The following is a 19,858-nucleotide window of genomic DNA, read 5'->3' as shown; positions in this document are numbered from 1 at the left end:
AGTATTCTAACCAGGTCTTCTTCATACGGATTGGAGATTTGGAGGTAGCGTTTTAAAAAAGTAGGAATCGGATCCGCCAATTGAAGAGACACTCGCGCAGAGCATGAAGACGATCTTCTAGCTGGCGGAGGTGAGTATCTGTTTCTGTTCCTTTCATGTTAATCTGGTCTTCTAGGGTTTTGTATTCCGAGAAATCGTTGTTATTTTTTGTTACTCTTTTTTTTGTTAAATGTAAAATTAATGCGTCAAACTGTTAGCAGTGGTTTTCCCTGATCTGCATTCTGATCACCGTTTTTGTGTTTGTCTGATCACGTTTAAGATGAAGAAGTACTTCGACTTCCTATTTTCTCTTTGATCGACGCCGTCTGCTGCTGCTGAAGGGTCTTATTTCACCTTGTTTTCCGAGAAGAAGCTTCGATTTCTCCTAAGGTAAACCCTTCCTTTTTACTTCATCTTTTCGTCTAATTGGGTTTAATATGTGGGTGACTTAAGTCGACAGATCTGATTTTCATGTTCAAAGTGGTTTCCATTATAAGTCGGATAAATTTTTCGGTAGATCTGGACTGGGAATGTTTGGATTCTGTTTTCCGGTTCGCTGCTTTTGAGGTGTATGGATAATCCATGTATATTCGTCTTATTTTTGGTTCTATTATGTGAATACTTACTGTGGAAAGGGAAGCTTCTATAGAATAATATGGGTTCTAGTTTGATTTGGTGGGTATATTTAATGAGCTCACTAAGTTTACATTCCTGAGTTCAGACCCCGAGCAGCGTGTGGTTGACTTGGTAATTTTGCAAGTTGTGCACTTCCAGTCGTCATTTCAGGTAGAAATAAGTCGTGCAGTTGCTATCAAACTAGTATCCAACAGGTCTGTTCTGGGACATTGTGGTTCTCTTATAGTGTGGACATTTGCATCAAGTATACTACTACACTAAATCGTAGGTAGAGAATGGGGGTGGGATGGGCTTTCATGAGGCAAAAGCATCATTAAGAATGACAAATTCTCTCCCTTCTTCTACTAGTAATAAGTATTGTGGAATTTAAGTAATAATTTCACTCAGGAAACATGTTGGTTTTTTTTAAAAAAAGAAGAAAAGTACAAAGGTATGGATGATGGAAGGGCTTGTGGAGCCTACTAAGTTGGACTAGATGATAATCAAGAAAATATTGCTTAGAGTTTTTCAGTACAGTTTTTATACTCTTTGATGTGTTTCTTGCATCCACAACTGGTTTTTATGAGGGTTGCATACTAAGCTCCACTATCTGTCATCATATTCTTTTTCCTTTGGAAGGTTGAAGAAATGGACTAGTTATGCTTTGACGTAACTATAGATCAGAGTTGTGATTCTTGGCTATTTTTCTTACATTTTACTTGTTTTATGAGATTTGAACACTGGGGTTGACCATGTCATCATCTTAGTATTTTCTGCTTTGGAGGATTGAAAAAAAGAAATGAAATATGCTTGCCAATTGCTATATAACTTGGCTTTAGCACATGCACTTTTGTGTCTTTTAGTTGCTTTTTTTCTTTTTTGTCTGCATGAGTATTATTGATTGTACTAGTAATGGAGGACTAACATAGCTTATTAGCTTGTAAATTGCTTGAGAAAGCCTACCAGTTATTTCATATGGTAGGTTTCACCAAAGTTGATTCGTTACCCTACTGCAGAAAAGGATGCTCATCCTCCCTTCAAATGGGTGGCATTATCAGTTAAAATCTGGTGACTCAGAAGAATTATTTGTTTTTATTATGTATTGGTCCTACCAAGTCAATTTTCTTTGTGTACATAAGGTGTACTTACTTAATATGCTAGTTGATTTTTTTTAGAGTGTTGAACATTCACTTCTTTCTGCCCCTATTCATTTGTTATGTTTTCCAGTAGTCTTTCAGTCCAATTTGAGCTGACAAGTTATTGTTGGTGCATAATTCTTGATTTTTCACAGAGCATCTTTTCTGGATTAATTATTGAAATGGTTGGTAGCAATTCTCCAACTGGTTCTCCTCCTGAGGACTCAAAACTACAGCCTAACTCTGATGTGAATCCACCTCCTGAGAATGATAGCTCAATTGAAGCCATAGCTCGAAGAGTTCAAGATTCACTCTCTTTGGGGAAGAAACATAAGTTCTGGGAAACCCAACCAGTGGGTCAATTCAAGGATCTTGGAGACACTAGTTTACCTGAAGGTCCAATTGAAGAACCAACACCCTTATCTGAAGTTAAGCAAGAACCCTATAATCTTCCGACTCCATATGAATGGATCACTTGTGACATAGACAATGAAGAGACTTGTACGGAGATTTACAATCTCCTTACAAACAACTATGTTGAAGATGATGAGAACATGTTCAGATTCAATTATTCAAAGGAATTTCTTCGATGGGCTCTTCGTCCTCCTGGTTATTTCAAGAGTTGGCACATTGGTGTCCGTGTTAAGGCTTCAAAGAAGCTGGTTGCTTTCATTACAGGTGTCCCTGCAAGGATCAGGGTGCGGCATGAAGTTGTTCTCATGGCCGAAATTAATTTCTTGTGTGTTCATAAGAAGCTTAGATCAAAGAGGCTTGCACCTGTTATGATTAAGGAGGTTACAAGAAGGGTGCACCTGGAAAACATTTGGCAAGCGGCTTATACTGCTGGTGTTGTTCTTCCAACACCAATCTCAACTTGTCAATATTGGCATAGGTCGTTGAATCCAAAGAAACTTATTGATGTTGGTTTTTCTAGGCTCGGTCCAAGGATGACAATGAGCCGGACGTTAAAGCTTTATAAGTTGCCGGAGTCAACAATTACCCCAGGGTTCAGGAAAATGGAGATACATGATGTGCCTGCTGTAACCCGACTGCTAAGAAACTACTTGAGTCAGTTTATTGTTGCACCAGATTTTGATGAGAATGATGTTGAACACTGGCTCCTTCATAGAGAAAATGTTGTGGATAGCTACTTGGTGGAGAGCCCCGAAACTCATGAGATAACTGATTTCTGCAGCTTTTACACGCTTCCATCGACTATACTGGGTAACCAAAATTACTCAACCCTGAAGGCTGCTTATTCGTATTACAATGTTTCAACACAGACTCCGTTGCTTCAACTGATGAATGATGCACTTATCGTGGCCAAAAACAAGGATTACGATGTCTTCAACGCATTAGATATTATGCAGAACGAGTCTATACTAAAGGAACTCAAATTTGGGCCGGGTGATGGACAGCTCCACTACTATCTGTACAACTATCGGATAAGAAATGCATTGAAACCATCAGAGCTGGGACTTGTTCTCTTGTAGTTTGGACTCAAAATGTGATTGTAGAGTTTGAACTACCTATAATGTTTTTGGTGTTTGGTTGTTGAATCCTCATTGGTTTTTCTCAATTAACTTTTAATCTTTCTCTTTTTTCCTTGGTAACTTGGAATGAGTTTTCCCTCTGCAGGAAACAGAGTTTTGAGGCATTTTCTCTCTCTCCTTCTAAACGTTTTGTTGTATACATCTTTCTGCTGCTTGTTTTTGTTTTACTTCCCCTGAAAGAAATAGAGCCAGGTTAGCTATGTTATAACTACGTAAAAGCATTATGTTTTTTCTTTCAGTAAGAGAAGCTTGCAGGATCCAGCCAAAAGCAACTCAGGTTGACAAAGAAAAAACTCTTTGTTCATGAATTATTTCCAGGTTGCTGGACAGATATTGGCTGTTGGTAGGATCCAGCCAACAGTATTGTGTTCTATTATCAATTAAAACTCGAATGTATGAATGGAAGTCCAGTAGGGCACTGTTAACGTTGCTGTTGGGTGGATCCTGCAAGCTTTACTCTTTGTTCATGAAAATATTTACCCACCTCACTCCCTATGATGATGAAGGGATGAGGTGAGTTAATATAATGAGGCATACAACTCAGTTTTCTCCTGAGTAAATGGATTCTTCACATTCGATCAACCCTATTTGATGTCAAGATTCATATAACATTTAAGCTACACTTTTTTTTTTCCTTCTTGCAATTCCTATCTGATATATTTATAAATTACTAGTTTTCTAAGTCCCTTTGGAAGCGTTGTTGAGAGGCATTCTAAATCCACAATGAGTTCATAAACTGACCCTGGGAAGCCAGCTGGAACGGTGATCTAATATACCAACTGGTTAAGATTTTGCTTTCTTATTCTTCAAACCAAGAAGCTGTGATCAATCTGTCATGTCCAACTCCTTCCAATTAAGACCTCTTTAGAGTCCAAGTTTGAGTGGCAAGAGTTGGAAACCAGGTTCGTGTGCAATTATTGGCTAGAATAGACTTCAAAAAAGGCAAACACAGCAATTTGAGTATTCCAACTGGTCTTCCAACAGGGCAACAATCCTTTCTATGTTCTTGAAAAACTAAAATATAAGCCTAAACGAGTCTCTACGAAAGCCCAAGAACCACAATGCCTAACCCAAAAGCACACACACCAACTTAAAAGAAAAGAATTATCAGCAGAATATGGAAAACACACCAATATCTAAATTGAAGGGATTACATAGCTCGAGAACGTTTTCCATTTCATATTTAAATGCATCCAAGAAAAGACCTAGGGAGAGCCCAGCCTTCCAATAATTGAACACAGTGACCAAGCTCTTGATCTCTTCAAGTAAACGAAATGAAGTCCTATACATAAGGGCCCCAATCCCCTCCACAACCACCACTGCCAAGCCAGCAGATAGAATATCCCAATCTCCTGTTTGCCCTATGACAGTAGAAAAGGCAGTTGCACAGTAGAAGCCCACCAAGAAAAACAATATCTTCACTGGTAACCCTTTCTTCAATTCCTGAATTCTTGTATTTAATCTGATTCGGAAATCTTGAATTGCTCTAACTAGTCGGGTCCCCGTCCCGCCATTGGTGCTACTCCTGGTAGGAGGTTCTGATCTGTCACCACCACCCAAACTGCTCCTAATCGACCAGACAAACCTCCTGATTTAATCAAAACTGAACCATCAAATAATGAATCCACAAAGATTTTAATAAGAAAGCTGTGATGCTTTTCCCAACACAGGGAAAAAATAAATAGCTACAATTCATGTCAAATATTTCTATGATATCACTTAGCCATTATATTTAGAAAGTAAGCAATTAGAAGCATTTCCTATATAACTAGGAACCTCTATTCATGAAAATTGATGCATAACAGGCAACTTGTTGACTACCAATGTTCATAAACGAATTGCAACATGTCATCTTTATATGGCAAACAAAGTGGATAAGGAATCATTTGGAGTTAATAATCACATAGAGAATTTGGAAAGCAGTACAAATGACCATAAGGTTCAACACTGTAAAATTGAAATACTGAATTTTGAGTCTTGAGAGCTGCCACCTTGTGCGAGAAAGGCCAAAAGTTGAAAGCCTTTCCAAAATCACCCTTCCCAGGACCCCAACCCCCTCCTCTCCCGGCGGTAAGGTCAGGACTAGCTCTGAGTAGTGGCCTTTTTTTGTTGGGTGCAGCATTACTATCTTATTTATCCACTTCAATAGAGTTCCTCAATAGCCGTTTCTCTTTTACTTTTTTCTTTCCTCCTCCACTTTCCAGTAATCCTTAAATCACATTTTTACAATCTCCTAGCTCTCTAACTAGCCAGCATTAATCCTTATAAGAATTAGGTAAGGACTCTTCAGGTGTTACAATGGGTAAAAATATGTGAACATTCCCAATTTAGATAAACTATTGAGAGTCTCAGTATTTTTATTGAAGGAACTCAGCAAAACTCTACTCATTTGGAGAAGTGGTCACTTCACATCTTTCATTATTTATTTCTGTTCTTCAATGATTTGAACTTCTCATATACTCTCAAGGTTTTCTTGAATTTTTATATGTTACTTCCAACTTCTATGCATCCACAATGACAACCTTAAGTAACAGGCATATGTATAAACTTCCACATGGTTTAAGAAGAAATGAGTTACAGTATCTTATCAGAATATGAGTAAATCAATAGGATTGCAACATAACCATATCTGAGCAGCAGATTCATAGTTAAAAATTCAACCATCAGAAAAAATGTCGAATCACTGTATGCTTACTTGGAACAGTAGACTGAAGACGGTGGAGTGGCACAAAATACAAGCTGAGGATAGAATTCCCAACTGGAAGTAACTGCATTCGTGGGAGGAGTGGTAATAAGTAGATATCTTGATCGTAAGCACTTCGGAGTCAGAAGACTGGAATTCCTTGAAAACCTGGGTAACAAAGACATCTTCGTTGCCATTACAAAAGATGAACCTGCAGCGAAAATCTTCAAATCAGAAAAGCCGAGAGGTAATCAACTCGTAAAGTCGTAAGTCAATCAAATAAATTCAACTTTTAGGGATATGCCTAGCCTCTTAGGTACTGAACTAATCCAGATTCCATGAAAAACAGCTATGACCCAGGGAATTTCCTGAAGAGGAAAGGAAAGGGTTGGCTTACAAGGATTTTAGGGCTTCCTTTTTAGCTAGCAGAAGCAGTTAGTTTCTTCTTGTTCTCGCTTCTCAATCTTCTGTTTCTCTGATCATCGAACGACGCTGCAACGGTTCCTCGACCATTAGTTCGCAGCTCGCTCGCGTGAGAACGTCTGAAACCGGAGATTGGTTTTTAACGGTAACCCAGCCCCCCAGGGTTTTAATTTTTAAAGGGCTGAATCGGGAGCGGAAGCGGTTGGTGCCGATCCCGATCCTATATGAATCGGAGTCTCTTGGATCTTGAATGGACAACATCATCCGAATCGTATGGAGGAGATTAACCTTGCATGGGAGCATAGTCCCCTTGGATCCAATGAGGAAGAAACGGTGATGGTGCCACGTGTGCCGACCGTGCCTCGGTGCCTGACTCGGCTCTATTCTCCCAACCCGGCTGACCGCTGACCCCACTAACGAAAATGTTTGAAAAACTGTAATAATGGCTTCCTTTTTTAATCAATGATAGGCGGGAGAGAGACAGAGACGCTGTCGCTTGATATGTGATTTGGTAAAGCTGTAACAACCGTGTCTCTGACACTATTAAGTATAACATTTTCGCGTTGTTTGGTCGATTTTGAACTTCGGGACCTCTTCAGAGGAATCCGAATCCCGGACTCTCTTCAGAGCTTGATCTTAGCAGTCTCATCTCTGAAATCAGCATATAAATGCAGCCAACTCTAAACAAGGTAGATTCGAAGGTGAAAGGACGGATAAGAAGTTGAAACAAACATCTTCATCTTCTGAAGCGAAACCCTAAGTTTTTGGTGAGCAGCTATTGTCTTTCTTTCCACTCATTCCCCTTTTTCTTAGTGCCTCGGAAATCGTTTTGTGTCTTTCCATTGCCGTCTTTGATCAAATGGGGGGGGGGGGGGGGGGTGTTTAATTGAGCTTCTGTGAACCTAACAGGATATTGTGTTACTGTACGGATTCATCCTTACTAGTGGACTTGCTTTATAAATCCTGATGTAATAAAGAGCTTCTTTAGAGTTGCTGGTCAGTTGTCATTCTTTTGTTCTACTTAATCCTGTTGTCTAATTGTCTAAAGAGATGGTTTCTGACGACTAGACTTTAAATTTCGTTTATTTTTCTTTTGGGTTCTAGGGTATTATGTTTGCTGGACATATATCGTTGCTGGCATGCGAGCGATATAGGCAAGTGATTCTTCCCAAGCCATTGCTCTGATGTGTATTTGCAGTGAGTTCCATTGGTTTGAATACATTTTTATCTTCTAGAAATGGTGTTGTGTTTAGATCAATGAAAGATCATCTGTTTCAGGAAATATTTGTTTTTTTTTCTTTTTTTTTTTTCTTTTTCTTTTTCTTTTTGGGTGGTTGAATCAGAAGATATTTGTCTTTTCATTGATAAAGGGTCTTTTATCTAAAAGTGTTCTTGGTTTGCATAAACTTTGGTTTGCATAAACTTTTTATAGTCACATTATTCTGTTGATTCTCTCACACGATTGGTTGGTTCTCACTGATATTGAGTGCCGATTATTATTTTATCAGGTATTTGCATTTTTTGTAACTTTCTCTTACTCAAGAAGCTTGTATGACTTGGTGACTACATTACTGGACTTTGCCTCAATCTATCATGTTCATTTTTGAAAAGGAACAGTTCCGTTTTGCATTTCAAACATTTTGTATGCTTGTCTTGACATTTTTCTTCCAGGGCCACATTAGCCCATGTTTGTCTTGATGCACTTCAGCATTCATTTTGTTGCAAATTTCTGCAAAAAAAAAATTCACCCTGAAAAAAAATAAAATTCTGCAGTTTTTGGCTTCAATCTTCAGGGGTTTTTGCTGGACATCTAGGAATTACATGCAATCCATTCGTTTTCTGGCTACAACCTTGTATATATAATGACTGTGCTGATAGAGAGTAGTCATTCTAGGTTGATTGGTAGTTTAGTGTGAAAGAACCTCAAGCACCCACTGGCCAAATCCATGTAATATGTGTTCTACAAGGTTGATGAATATGATTTTAAAGTGGCTGTTGCTCCCTGCCAAAATCAATCTTTTCTTCCATTGCTAGTGTAATTTTTCCACACTTCTGCCAGTCTCATTTTCAAGTTTCATTTGCCTTTGGTTGTGTTGTGCTATGATGCATAGGTTTGGGAGAGTGACTGGGGACGTTTCTAATAAATCTTAGGTTAGGAGGACTCTGCTATCATGGATTTTGCCACTTAATGGTTGCATGGAGACATCATAGATATCAATTACCTCCAGTTTTCAAGTGAGTGAGATATCAATGTGGAAAAGTTGGTCATTTGTCCATGTGATTATCAACATATAGCATGATGACATGAACCTCAAAGGTAATATTCTACAAAAATCTGCAAATAATAGCCAAAAAAATAAATAAAAATCTGCAAAAGGGAAGTTAAAAGAGCACGCACAATGTGGCAACTCTAATTCCTCAATTAACAGGACAAGGTTTAGATTGGCCAGCTGTCAAATTTCTGGCTCAAATTTAATCATTTAGCATGCATTCCTTGTATGTCCTTGCACCCTCTCAATAGTACTAGGTTTTTGAATGTTTCAATCTTGTCAAACTCTGTTGGATCCTGTGGGGTGAAACTTCACATGGAATCAAGGAACCTTGAGATCCATTCCTGTAGAAGTTAGTCCAACTAAGAACCAACATACAAGGTTTGACGTACTTGATATTCTCTAACCTTCATGTAACAATCATACATCAATTCTGGTGCTTATTTCAGGCTTTTGAATGGTCTTTTACAGATCAGTGACTTTTGGGGTGGAACTCTCACTAGAATGAATTGGAATATAGGATTAAAAAAATTGATAAGAGTTAGAAGTAAGTAAGTTTGGATTGAGCGTCCCTCTATGTGTTGGGCCTCTCACCACCTTAAGGTATCTCGCTTCAACTGAATCACACAGCTTCACGAAGAAAACTTCAGATATTCATTATTTCACTGTCCAGCTAATGGTTCTGACCAATAAATTAAAGAAAATCCAATATAAGTCCTAGGAACTTACACCTAATTAATCTTTAAATGTAATATAATCAACAAAACAAACAGGGAAAAAAAGAAAGAAAGAAAAAATAATTACATGACTGTTGGAGTCTTCCACATATTAGCAAATTGAGCCTTCAATTTGTTTTCAGTAGCTAGCTGCCCGTACAGCCTACTTGGTCATGAAATGTGACAAATGTCTAATGGAGTTGAACAGTGTCTGTTCAATCCTGAATCTAAAGCCATCTCTTTGGGGGTAGAAATCAATTGGTTTGGCCCATATTTGGACCTGGTACCTGTTAGTCAATCTGCAGATCCCAGAGTACCCAATATCTAAAGTTCTAGCTTGATACACGAGATCAATATCTAATGGAGCTGCATCAGCTGCACTTTCATATGATCTCCAAAAAACAGTTTTTCAATGTACAACTAGTCTGGGGAGAAATTCAAGAGTAAGTTGTGGCGTATTTTCTAGTCTACGGATTTAAAGAGAAAATGATTCAACATGTGCGATATTTTAGTAAATTAGTTTAAATAAAATTCTTTCATGTTAACTTAATTCAGGGAAAAGGTTATTTTGATGGGCTTATTGAGAGAGGTACATCTGGCTTGGCCTAAAATATCATCCATGTGGCTTGTTGGATGTTATCAAAATTGGGGATAGCTAGATCCTTTGTACCTTTACACATGTCCACTTTGAGCCAAAACAGAATTGGCCAGGTGCAAATCCAGGACTATTGTGAGAATGTACACCAAGACATGGCATACAGGTGCCAATACAAGGATGCATGCTCAATACATTACTGAACTTGGTTCAGATATTGGCCATGGGGTTTAACATGGAGTTGTGAGCGTGCTTTACCTTTCTAGTGGTCAGATTTTCCAATGTGGAAAAACTAGGTGGACCCTTATTCTTGATAGCACTCTGCTAAATATTTTTCCCTATTTAATTTATTCTGTTCCCTTATTTTGATTGTGAAACAAATATATGGCATCAGGAGTAGGTGGGAAGAAACACATAATATTCCTCAGACATTGCAAAGAGGTAAGAGAGAATTAGTGAGCGTGGAAAATTGTTTTGGGCAATGAGGATTTTCAGGAGATTTTGCTGACTTGAGAAAATTGTACTCAATTCACCACGGTTGGCTTTTCTATAGCAGGACTGGTGGGAAACCATACAACTGGTGCAAGTTTTTAATGCAAATCTAATTTGAGATGAATATTATCGGGGTTTGGCCTTTTTATCCTTGAATTCAGGCAAAGAACTTCATATTAGGTTTTCCCCAGCACCCTTTCTATGTTCTTTTGTTGTTATTGTCCTGGTATTGATTTTCATTGCCATTTCTCTTTTGGGTTATGAGAGGAAAAAACCCCCAATACATCTGTCACTCTAGGCTTTGTATTCAATAACATATGACTGAAGAATGCAGTTGGATAGTGCTGGCATTCGTGAATTGGTTCAAGGCAACAGTTTCATATTGAAGCCTGTCATTCTTTGAGAAGAAGTTGACGGTTCCAATGTAGAATTTGTTTTTAGCCTAGGTGGTTTGAGACATGTTCCAATCTCTGCGTGTTCTAAAATTTGAATTTTGCAGTCCATTCAAAATAACTTCTTTAGTAGGAATGAATCCTTCACTGGTTCCAAAACTAAGTTTGGAACTCTGGGGTGCTCTTCGGCCTTCATATTTTTTTCCATCTGCTGACTTTGTCTCATAACTTTGGAATTCCCTTCTTCACTGGTTCCGTTAAACTGTTCTCCTAGAAGTTGTGTTTGATGTGTCGAGCTACTAGCTTGGAGCAATTCAATATACTGTTAAGATTTATTTTCAGTCTCAAAGAACAAAAAGTGTGTGCAATAACAGCACCCACAGAAAACTCATTATGCTTTTTTACATGAACATTGTAATGCCCCATGAAAGAATGGACCATGAAGGTATTTTCTTTCGAAGTATTTGTCTTCCTTTCTGACTTACGATTGTGGAGTTGTGGAGGTGCTTTTGAATCAGTTGGGCTGCTTTTGCTATTCCCCTCTTTTGATTTCTTATGAGTTTATACCTTGAAGAAGTGAAGTAATGTTGCTCCCTATGTCAACTCTCTGAGTTGGATGGAGTTTTATGATTCTACTACATTATTAACACACGTTTTTTTAGTTTAACAGATGCCTTCACAACTTTGTCGCTTTGCAGGTTAAATTTTATTGGTGTTATCGTTGAAGAAAACCCAAACTTCATCATCAGAGGAAGCAACTATGCTACCTACAGGATCAAAAGAAACCCAAATCCGTGATAACAACCAGAAGGTCCACCCTCAACCCCTTGAAGAAACCATGAATCAGAGTCAGGAACCTGTGGATGCTGTGATATCTAAAATTTTTGCGAACATTTCCTCTCTAAAATCAGCCTACATTCAGCTTCAAGCAGCCCATACTCCTTATGACCCAGACAAGATTCAAGATGCTGACAAACTTGTGATTGCGGAAATAAAAAAACTCTCTGAACTCAAACATTCGTTCCGGGAGAGCAATCCCAAACCTGATACGATTTCTCCTGAGGACTCCCGTTTAGCTGCTGAAATCCAAGAACAGCAGAATCTGTTGAAGACTTATGAGGTAATGGTGAAGAAATTCCAAACCCAGCTGCAAACTAAAGATTCTGAGATTCTTCAATTGCAGCAGCTGATTGAAGAATCAAACCAGAAACAGGTGAGACTGGAGAAGAAGCTCATGTCCAGGGGCTCGCCAGGCAAGGAATCTGAAGATTCAGCAGATGATAATGGGTTATTCTCTATGGACTTGACCCCAGATCTCTTCTCCTCGTCTGTGACGGCTGCATACAGAGCCATCCATGATTTCTCTAAGCCGTTGATCAACATGATGAAAGCTGCTGGGTGGGATCTTGATGGAGCAGCCAACTCCATTGAATCGGCAGTTGTCTATGCGAAGAGGGCCCATAAGAAATATGCTTTTGAATCCCACATATGCCAAAGAATGTTCAGTGGGTTTCAGGACGAGAACTTCTTGGTCAAATTAGATGATCTTACAGTAACTAAAGAGGGATACTTTCATCAGTTTGTGACCTTGAGAGCGGTGGATCCCCTCGATATTCTGAGCCAAAACCCTGATTCTATTTTTGGGAAATTTTGCCGTAGCAAGTACCTCCTGGTTGTTCATCCAAAGATGGAGGCTTCTTTCTTCGGGAATTTGGATCAGAGGAACTGCGTGATAGATGGTGGGCATCCAAGGACACCTTTCTACAAGGCTTTTCTGAAACTGGCCAAGTTTATATGGCTTTTGCATAGGCTAGCAAATGCCTTTGATCCCAATGTCAACATTTTTCAGGTTAGTAGTGGGAGTGAGTTCTCAGAGGTTTACATGGAAAGTGTTGTGAAAAATGTGGTGCTGGATGATAACAATCAGATTCCTAAAGTTGGCATAATGGTTATGCCTGGTTTTTGGATCGGAGGGAGTGTAATCCAGTCCCAGGTTTACATCTCAGGCATGAAGTGTGCTGAATGACTAGCCTGGCTCTGAAGTAGAAATCTAGATGAGAAATATTTATGAGCGTAGGTTCTCTCACTTGCATGTAATATATCCTTGCTGTTCGAATTGAAATGGCCAGTTATCTAGTTTCTTTTCTAGAGTATGATTTGCTTTCCGTTCCTAGTGAAATTTTAAACCCCAAGACTATAGATTCTCGTAACTGTTGCCCTGTGATTCTGCAAATCTGATCATATTTTGATTATTCAAATCTGTGAAAAGCTCGTGTACTAGGATTTTTAGAATCATTAACAATATAAAACTATTAAAACTTTCGCGAATCTAAAACCCTTGGATTTCAGGAGTATAAAAGAACAGTAAAATCATCATCTGTGCATGTTACAAAATCTGGGTGACCCAATCTTGTTGATTAAGGTAATGTACTGAGAAAAGTAACGCAATTAGTTTAGAAACTCTTCCACACGAAACTGGGAACCCTAATAAATTTAAAGATTCAAGTCCCCTCACCCTGCTTCCACATTTCAGTATTTAACAACTCTAGAAGGAAAATGACAATAGGGGTGGTGGTGAGTGGTGACAGCGTGTGGAGCTTCTCAAAAAGCCCTCTTTGTCGGCCGTGTGGACAAGAATGAAAGAAAAGACACTCAAAGCTCACGTGATTTCCTGTCACCATTGCATTATTGTAGCATTTCTGGGTTTGATTTATAGTCTTCCAGGCAAATCCAAGGTAAGTTTCTCAGTGATCTTATTTATTTATTTATTTATTTTTTTTTTGTAGTGCTCACTCCACCCCACCTTGAACTAAGGAGATATGTAGGAGTTGGCTTATAAGCTAGTTGTTTTAATCTAATCTATTCCACTTAATGTCGAAATCAAAAGATTGATGAGAGTGGAAGCTTTTGAATCATATTTAATTCTATCCAGTTAGGTCGGCCAATCTACTCCTTTTATGGAAGTATAAGCAGTTTTTCTTCACCAACTGTATGTGCCCATGTCGTATTTGTTAAAGTTGATCACCATTAATCTCTCTGTCACACCATTTCACACACTGCTGCATCTTTAGACCAAGACTTAAAAGACTTAGATAGCTTTCTTTAAGAAGAAAAATATAAAGAACAAACTACTTTGGAGGCTTGTGATTATGCTTTCACATAGATCGACAAGTTAACTTCCCCAGGACTTTGTGAAGCTTCAGTTATTGCCAGGAACAAACCATATTGATTTGGGCTTTTCAGCTGAATTCACAAAGGAGGCAAAACACATGCTTTAGTCCCCACCACCCTTTAGATCTTTTGATGGGGACTCATAATTCTTCTCTGATCTTTTTATTTTTATAATTATTAGATCTTGAAAATGATAAGCATGAAGAGCTTTGCAAGAATGGTGGCAATGCTAATCCGGAAGACAATATCTAAGCTATTACTATTTATTTATTTGTTATGAGCAGACACAAAGGTAGAGAAATACTCTTTACTGTCTACTCAGATTCAGAAGTAATCTTTTGGGAAAGTTCTCAAACGAGTTTCTGACCAGGTCGGTAATCTCCTTTAACTTAAATGATGATGCTCCCTGGTGCTGTGTAGAAAGGCAAATACGTACCACCAGCTAAAAAGTAAAAGTGTGAGAAATCATTCATGTAACAAACACCATTTGGCTTCTTCACTTTTAGCAGGATTGAGAAATGGAATACTCAAAGACTAAATGGAATCTTTAAAGAGATTGGGTCCATAGCTTCATTCTTCTTCAAAATATTATTGCTTTGGCTGTCAATCTTTACCAGTAACATTTTACTTTTCAAATTGAATTTGTTTTAATAGTGATATTTTCAATGTCACCCTTTCTCCTGAGTTATCCCTAACATTAATGGTATAAACAATCAACCTGAGTACCACAGGTAGGACATCAAGTGGTCAAATGCACAGATGCACAACTTGCTCAAATGTAGAGCATGCGAATCAGGGGAATTCAAGCCACATAGCAAACTTCATGAAACGCTTACCAATTGGATAACATCATAAGAGATCAACAACCCCTGAAGATTCGTTCTGTGTTGATCATTATCCTACTAATTAGAAATCTAAATAAAACTACCACCTCTTTTATTACTTTCACCTTCCAATAGATAGTGTTTTAGGAACGTTGAAAGCATGTTAAGCAACAGTGAAGAATACCTGGTTTGGACAAAAATGAAAACCTGGCATTGGGATGGCCACGTAGTACTATGCTTTAATTTTGCTCAATTCTGCATTGGATGCTTGGCTGTGCAAAACTGTGTTTATATTCTCCAACTAACCATGGCCGACGTATTCAAAATTTGAGTAATTTTAGAGGAAATTGCACTGGTGTTCAAAATGAAGAGTAAAATGAAGAAGTTAAAGCACCCATTTTATGCTTAAAATTTTCGAATACTCTAAAGTTGAATTTTCATTAAACACGTGATCAAACCAACGCCTCTTAGTGAAGAGGTTGTGGGTTTGACTTTTGACTCTTGCTGATGCATATTAATATTCCCATCATAGGGGTCGTGATTCCTACTTTTTTTTGACTCTGTCCTGATGGGCAATCCTGGCTGTTAGAGAAGGTATTTTGTGGGCTCTAGAGGAAGGCTTTTTCAATGTCCTAGTGGAATCAGATTCGGTGGAGGTGATCAAATTTGTGACCAAGAGGGAACTGATTCCATTGAACATTCAAAATTTAGTCTTGGACGTGGTGAATCTTATCTCTAGGTTTCAAAATATTTCTTTTTTTTCATGTTAAAAGGGAGTGTAGTGCTGTAGCAAACTTTCTTGTTGGTAAGGCTATGTCCGTAGCGTTCCGGACTCTTTGGCATTTGTTAGATCCTCGATTTCTTGATCTTTGTAATCTGGATGTCTTACGTGAGCCCCGCGTTAATGTAGCTGTCAAAAAAAAAAAAATCCCTATCAAACCCCCCTTCCCAAAAATCATTTTAATATAAAATTCTAAACAAATTAAAATTACCAAGTTAGACAGTAATGTCAGTGCAAATCAAATTGAATTGAATTGAATGGGGTCCAGGTGACATGGGCATGTGGCCCCAACCACGGGTCTTCAGACCAATCTCTCACCACCCTCTGTATATAAATTAAACCCTTCCGTCCTCTGCTGTGTGTCACCAATCCAAGCAACCCAGAAGCTCAGATCCAATCTCAAACATGTCAAAACCTCTTCTTTTCTTCTTCCTGCTCCTCTGCATCTTCTGTTTCGCCGGCACGGCCAAGTCTGCTCACGCCGGCAAAAGTTCAACTTCATTAGGATACATCAAGACCTCGTGTAGTGCCACTCGCTACCCAACCCTTTGCTTTCATTCCCTTTCAGGCTATGCCAACAAAATCCAGCGAAACCCACAGCAGTTGGCAGAGGCAGCACTCTCAGTGAGCCTCAACAAGGCCAGATCCGCAGCAGCGTACGTGTCGAAGATGACTCGGGTGAAGGGTTTGAAGGGCAGGCAGAGACAGGCTGTGAAGGATTGTGTGGACAACATGGGAGACAGTGTGGATCGACTCAGCCGTTCCATGAAGGAGATGCATCAGACGGGTCGATCCAGTGATTTTTCATGGCATATGAGCAATATTCAGACCTGGGTTAGTGCTGCTCTTACTGATGAGAACACTTGCTCTGATGGGTTTGCCGGGCACGGCATGGATGGGAATGTTAAGACTGCCATTAGAGCCAGAATCGTCAACGTCGCTCAAGTCACCAGCAACGCATTGGCCTTGATCAACCGATATGCTTCCAAACGCCGACCATGAGAAGCCCTAGGTAGCTAGTTTCAGACTTCTTAAGTGTTGTTCTAGCAGTAAGATTCTAGGTTTGATCTTACTTCTCGTTTGTGTTTTTGCTTGCGTTATAATGACCTGATATGAGTGTCTCTGAAGTGAGTGTATATGTAAGAAAATGTCCAAGTGTAAATGTTAAATCTAAAGCTTTCGATCAAGCTTTGTGATATGATAGTGTGCTTACAGTGATTAAATATGGAGTTTCTCTTTTAGCCTGAAAGTTGATTCTGAAGCTAGCTCTCTCTTTCTCTCATTCGCTTTCACTCTGAGATTTTGAAACCGGGGATTTCAGGGTATAGGTAACATGGAAACAGAGACAAAACAGGGGATTATCAATCACCTTCAACATCTCAGAATTGTTATAGACTGATTGATGGATATGACTCATGACTGTTAGGAATAACATCAATAATAGCACTTGTTAGGTTGAATTAGGTCGGATTCATACAAGGGTGCAAAAACCATAAATTGGGTTTTGTTGAACAATGAACAATGAAACGAGGTTTACCAGAAAGAACCTTTCAGTGAACATGATTTGGATAACTGTCTCATTTGTGTTACATCCTTGGCTTATAAATTAATAACTCCATTAAATAACTGACCAGTAATCTCTGTAACCATTGGTCACAATAAAGAGTCGGCAAGTCCCCATAACTTAAAGAGGTTTTAACAATTAGCTACTCTGCAAAACAGGGAAGCCGTACTATTTAAGGCAGTGGCCCAGAAACTACTGGCTTTGGCTTACAATTTATGAACTTTGGATCCACTATCACAATCTGACAATCCACTCATCTTGGTCCCACGATCAAAGATAGTTTCAAACCCTGCAGTTATTTGTGACTTCTTTCTTCGATTCTTCCGCTTTATAACTATTTTATAATCTTTGTTCTTGACGATTTGATTTCTCTCCTCATGGACAGCCGTGATTCACGGCAACCCCACTTCAAAGTAAACGTAAAACAAAAGGTTTGATAACCCGGAATGAAATTAAATTACGTCGTTTTCTGCTCAAATACCTCTGGGGTAGGCTGTCAATTTTGACTCCACTTACAATTTTCAAATCTGGTCTTAAATATTTGCTTTCGTTAGCAACTTTCGCCTTCTACTTATCTGATTGAAAGGTGAGTGATTAAAATATAGATGAGATTCATCGGTTGCTCATATTTGCTGATATCATTAACTAACTCCACTCAAGTGAATAAATACAAAAGAATCCAAACCAATCGTTGCTTTTTGGGATATGGGTATCTCTTTCAAAAGATGAACGCTCGAATATCCAAAACATAAGCTAACAAAGAGGGTTCTGGAAGTAAGAAGAACCCAATCTTGAAAATCCATATTCTATTGTTGTAGCCTGTACATGCATTAAAGAAAGAAAAAACACTATTAACAGGTACCCAACCTTGCTGTTCTCCTCTGTTTTTCAAGTATATACGACTCTGAGAGACAAGAGTGTGACCCCCAGGCCCCAACCCACCTCACCCTTCATCCCCTTCACAGGGTTAATCATCCAAATTATTCAATGGTCCTCCTCTATAGTTAGATAAGACTAAACACTGAATAGGAAAAAGAAGAAATTGTGTATTTTCAGTAATCGATTGTACGTACACCAGATATTTTAAAGCCTCCAAATGTCAATAATAATTGATTTTACATATGCCTGGGATTCGGGCATCGATCTATATCAATGTCATTCATGCAGAGTAGAGAAATGATAGATTACTTGAAGTCTTGAACCATTTGTTGGATATGTATGTGAAACAGTGAAAGCCAGAAAGCGAAAAGCGAGACAACGACGGAATAAGGAATGGCCCATCACTTCAAAACAGAGTACAGAGTCAAGGGCATAGAAACTCCTGCAACTTGTAAGTTGGAAGTGATTAACTGGGGAGGGGCTCACTAGGGAGGGTTATAGAACAAGAACAACAAGACTGGTGGAGATCAGATCAGATCAGATTAGGTAGAGTTAGCTAAAACATTTCTAATCATTAATATCATCATAAGGTTCTTAATTGACACCACTTTTAGGAATCTTATTACAGTAAATCAATCCATCAAAAGCATGAGGCCAGGTGAAAGGTGATACCTGAATGGCAGGGGATTTGCAACAGAGAATCTAAAAGTAGAGGAGGTTTTACCTATTTTCTAAGAAAAGATATAAATTCCAAAATTCAAACTCTAATGATCGATGCAGGCGTGTTTTAGTGGAATTCTCCAAATCATGACCTCTTTAATTCTCCCCCTTTTTTTCTTCCTTCGAATTATGAGATTTTTAAGGTTCATATGATATTGGGTAATAAATCCGTTAGCAGGATTGGACATCGATGTGACTGCAAATTTGTATCATAATGCATTTGGTACTCATAGTAATTATTGCATGTTTTTCTTTGTATTGATTAATCTCATATGTTAATAAAGACTAATTAGTAATCTAAGAAAGTGAGAGACAAAGTTTAATTGGCCAGATATTTCTATACTCAAGTTGGGGGTTGGGATGGACAGTATACAGATTTAGTAATAAGATAATCTACAATCACAGAGGAAATTTATTTTTACTAATTCACATTTCTTAATGTTTATTATCATCAGAAAAGGGATATTGTAATATAATCATGCTGTTATTGATGAAAATTTGAATTTACCAAAAAAAATGATGAAAAATTGTATGCTAGTGTGGTGGGAACATCTTTCTTCCTGAATTCTGGAAGTGGATGACTTTCTTAAACCTTAATAAAGTTAGTATTCTTATCGAGTAGAAAAGATTGGATGGTATCTACTGTTTGGTTTGTCAAGATGTGTAACTTGAAATATCTTGTCTCTTTGTCTTTGGAATGAAAATTAGTTTATCAAAAACAAAAAAAAAAAAAAAAGGAAGTGTCAGCCTTTGTATAATATATGGTGAGAGAAATAATTATGATTTTTAGTTGTAAGTTTTGTAAAAGATAAAAAACTTCTCGAGAAAACCTAGTGAACTCACTCCACTTTTGGTGACTTTGAAGTAAAGAAATAGTATAGGCACACAAAAAAGTGAGAATTATCGATTCACATTTACTTTAATCCAAGAATTAATTCATTTTGAGGTTATAATTTTGCATGTTGAAAGGTTTTTCCCATTTTTATTTTTATTAAAGAATATATA

At 38.2% G+C, this 19,858-nt stretch overlaps 4 protein-coding genes across 10 annotated transcripts; 3 read left to right on the top strand and 1 right to left on the bottom strand.

The window, feature by feature from the left end:
* On the top strand, nucleotides 1-3,385 carry LOC149013899 (glycylpeptide N-tetradecanoyltransferase 1-like). Its single transcript, XM_089159329.1, has 3 exons — nucleotides 1-130; nucleotides 320-429; nucleotides 1,946-3,385. Exon 3 carries the CDS (start codon nucleotides 1,973-1,975, stop codon nucleotides 3,281-3,283), a length of 1,311 nt encoding a protein of 436 aa, XP_089015455.1. The 5' UTR covers nucleotides 1-130; nucleotides 320-429; nucleotides 1,946-1,972; the 3' UTR covers nucleotides 3,284-3,385.
* A 590-nt stretch (nucleotides 3,386-3,975) lies between these two features.
* On the bottom strand, nucleotides 3,976-6,572 carry LOC149013898 (YCF20-like protein (DUF565)). The gene is made up of 3 exons (XM_089159330.1): nucleotides 6,424-6,572; nucleotides 6,039-6,237; nucleotides 3,976-4,931 (listed from the first exon to the last, which is right to left on the bottom strand). The coding sequence occupies exons 2-3, from the start codon at nucleotides 6,221-6,223 to the stop codon at nucleotides 4,451-4,453; spliced, it is 666 nt and encodes a 221-aa protein (XP_089015456.1). The 5' UTR covers nucleotides 6,224-6,237; nucleotides 6,424-6,572; the 3' UTR covers nucleotides 3,976-4,450.
* A 352-nt stretch (nucleotides 6,573-6,924) lies between these two features.
* LOC149013897 (protein GRAVITROPIC IN THE LIGHT 1-like) lies at nucleotides 6,925-13,395 on the top strand. 7 transcript variants are annotated; one of them, XM_089159292.1, is made up of 4 exons: nucleotides 6,925-7,216; nucleotides 7,394-7,445; nucleotides 7,554-7,646; nucleotides 11,613-13,395. In XM_089159292.1, exon 4 carries the CDS (start codon nucleotides 11,675-11,677, stop codon nucleotides 12,938-12,940), a length of 1,266 nt encoding a protein of 421 aa, XP_089015418.1. In that variant the 5' UTR covers nucleotides 6,925-7,216; nucleotides 7,394-7,445; nucleotides 7,554-7,646; nucleotides 11,613-11,674; the 3' UTR covers nucleotides 12,941-13,395. The 7 variants fall into 7 exon arrangements, with proteins under 7 accessions (XP_089015418.1, XP_089015416.1, XP_089015413.1 ...); XM_089159290.1 differs by having other exon boundaries at nucleotides 7,359-7,445; nucleotides 7,554-7,603; XM_089159287.1 differs by having other exon boundaries at nucleotides 7,359-7,445.
* A 2,660-nt stretch (nucleotides 13,396-16,055) lies between these two features.
* Nucleotides 16,056-17,000, top strand: LOC149013896 (21 kDa protein-like). Its single transcript, XM_089159998.1, has one exon. The coding sequence runs from the start codon at nucleotides 16,096-16,098 to the stop codon at nucleotides 16,690-16,692; it is 597 nt and encodes a 198-aa protein (XP_089016124.1). The 5' UTR covers nucleotides 16,056-16,095; the 3' UTR covers nucleotides 16,693-17,000.
* The last annotated feature ends 2,858 nt before the right edge of the window (nucleotides 17,001-19,858 follow it).

The sequence above is a fragment of the Hakea prostrata genome, chromosome 6 (genome assembly GCF_041222555.1).
Source record: "Hakea prostrata isolate BN-2017 chromosome 6, UWA_Hpros_2, whole genome shotgun sequence".
Classification (NCBI taxonomy): Eukaryota; Viridiplantae; Streptophyta; class Magnoliopsida; order Proteales; family Proteaceae; genus Hakea; species Hakea prostrata.
This window is presented reverse-complemented; position numbering and strand designations above follow the sequence as displayed.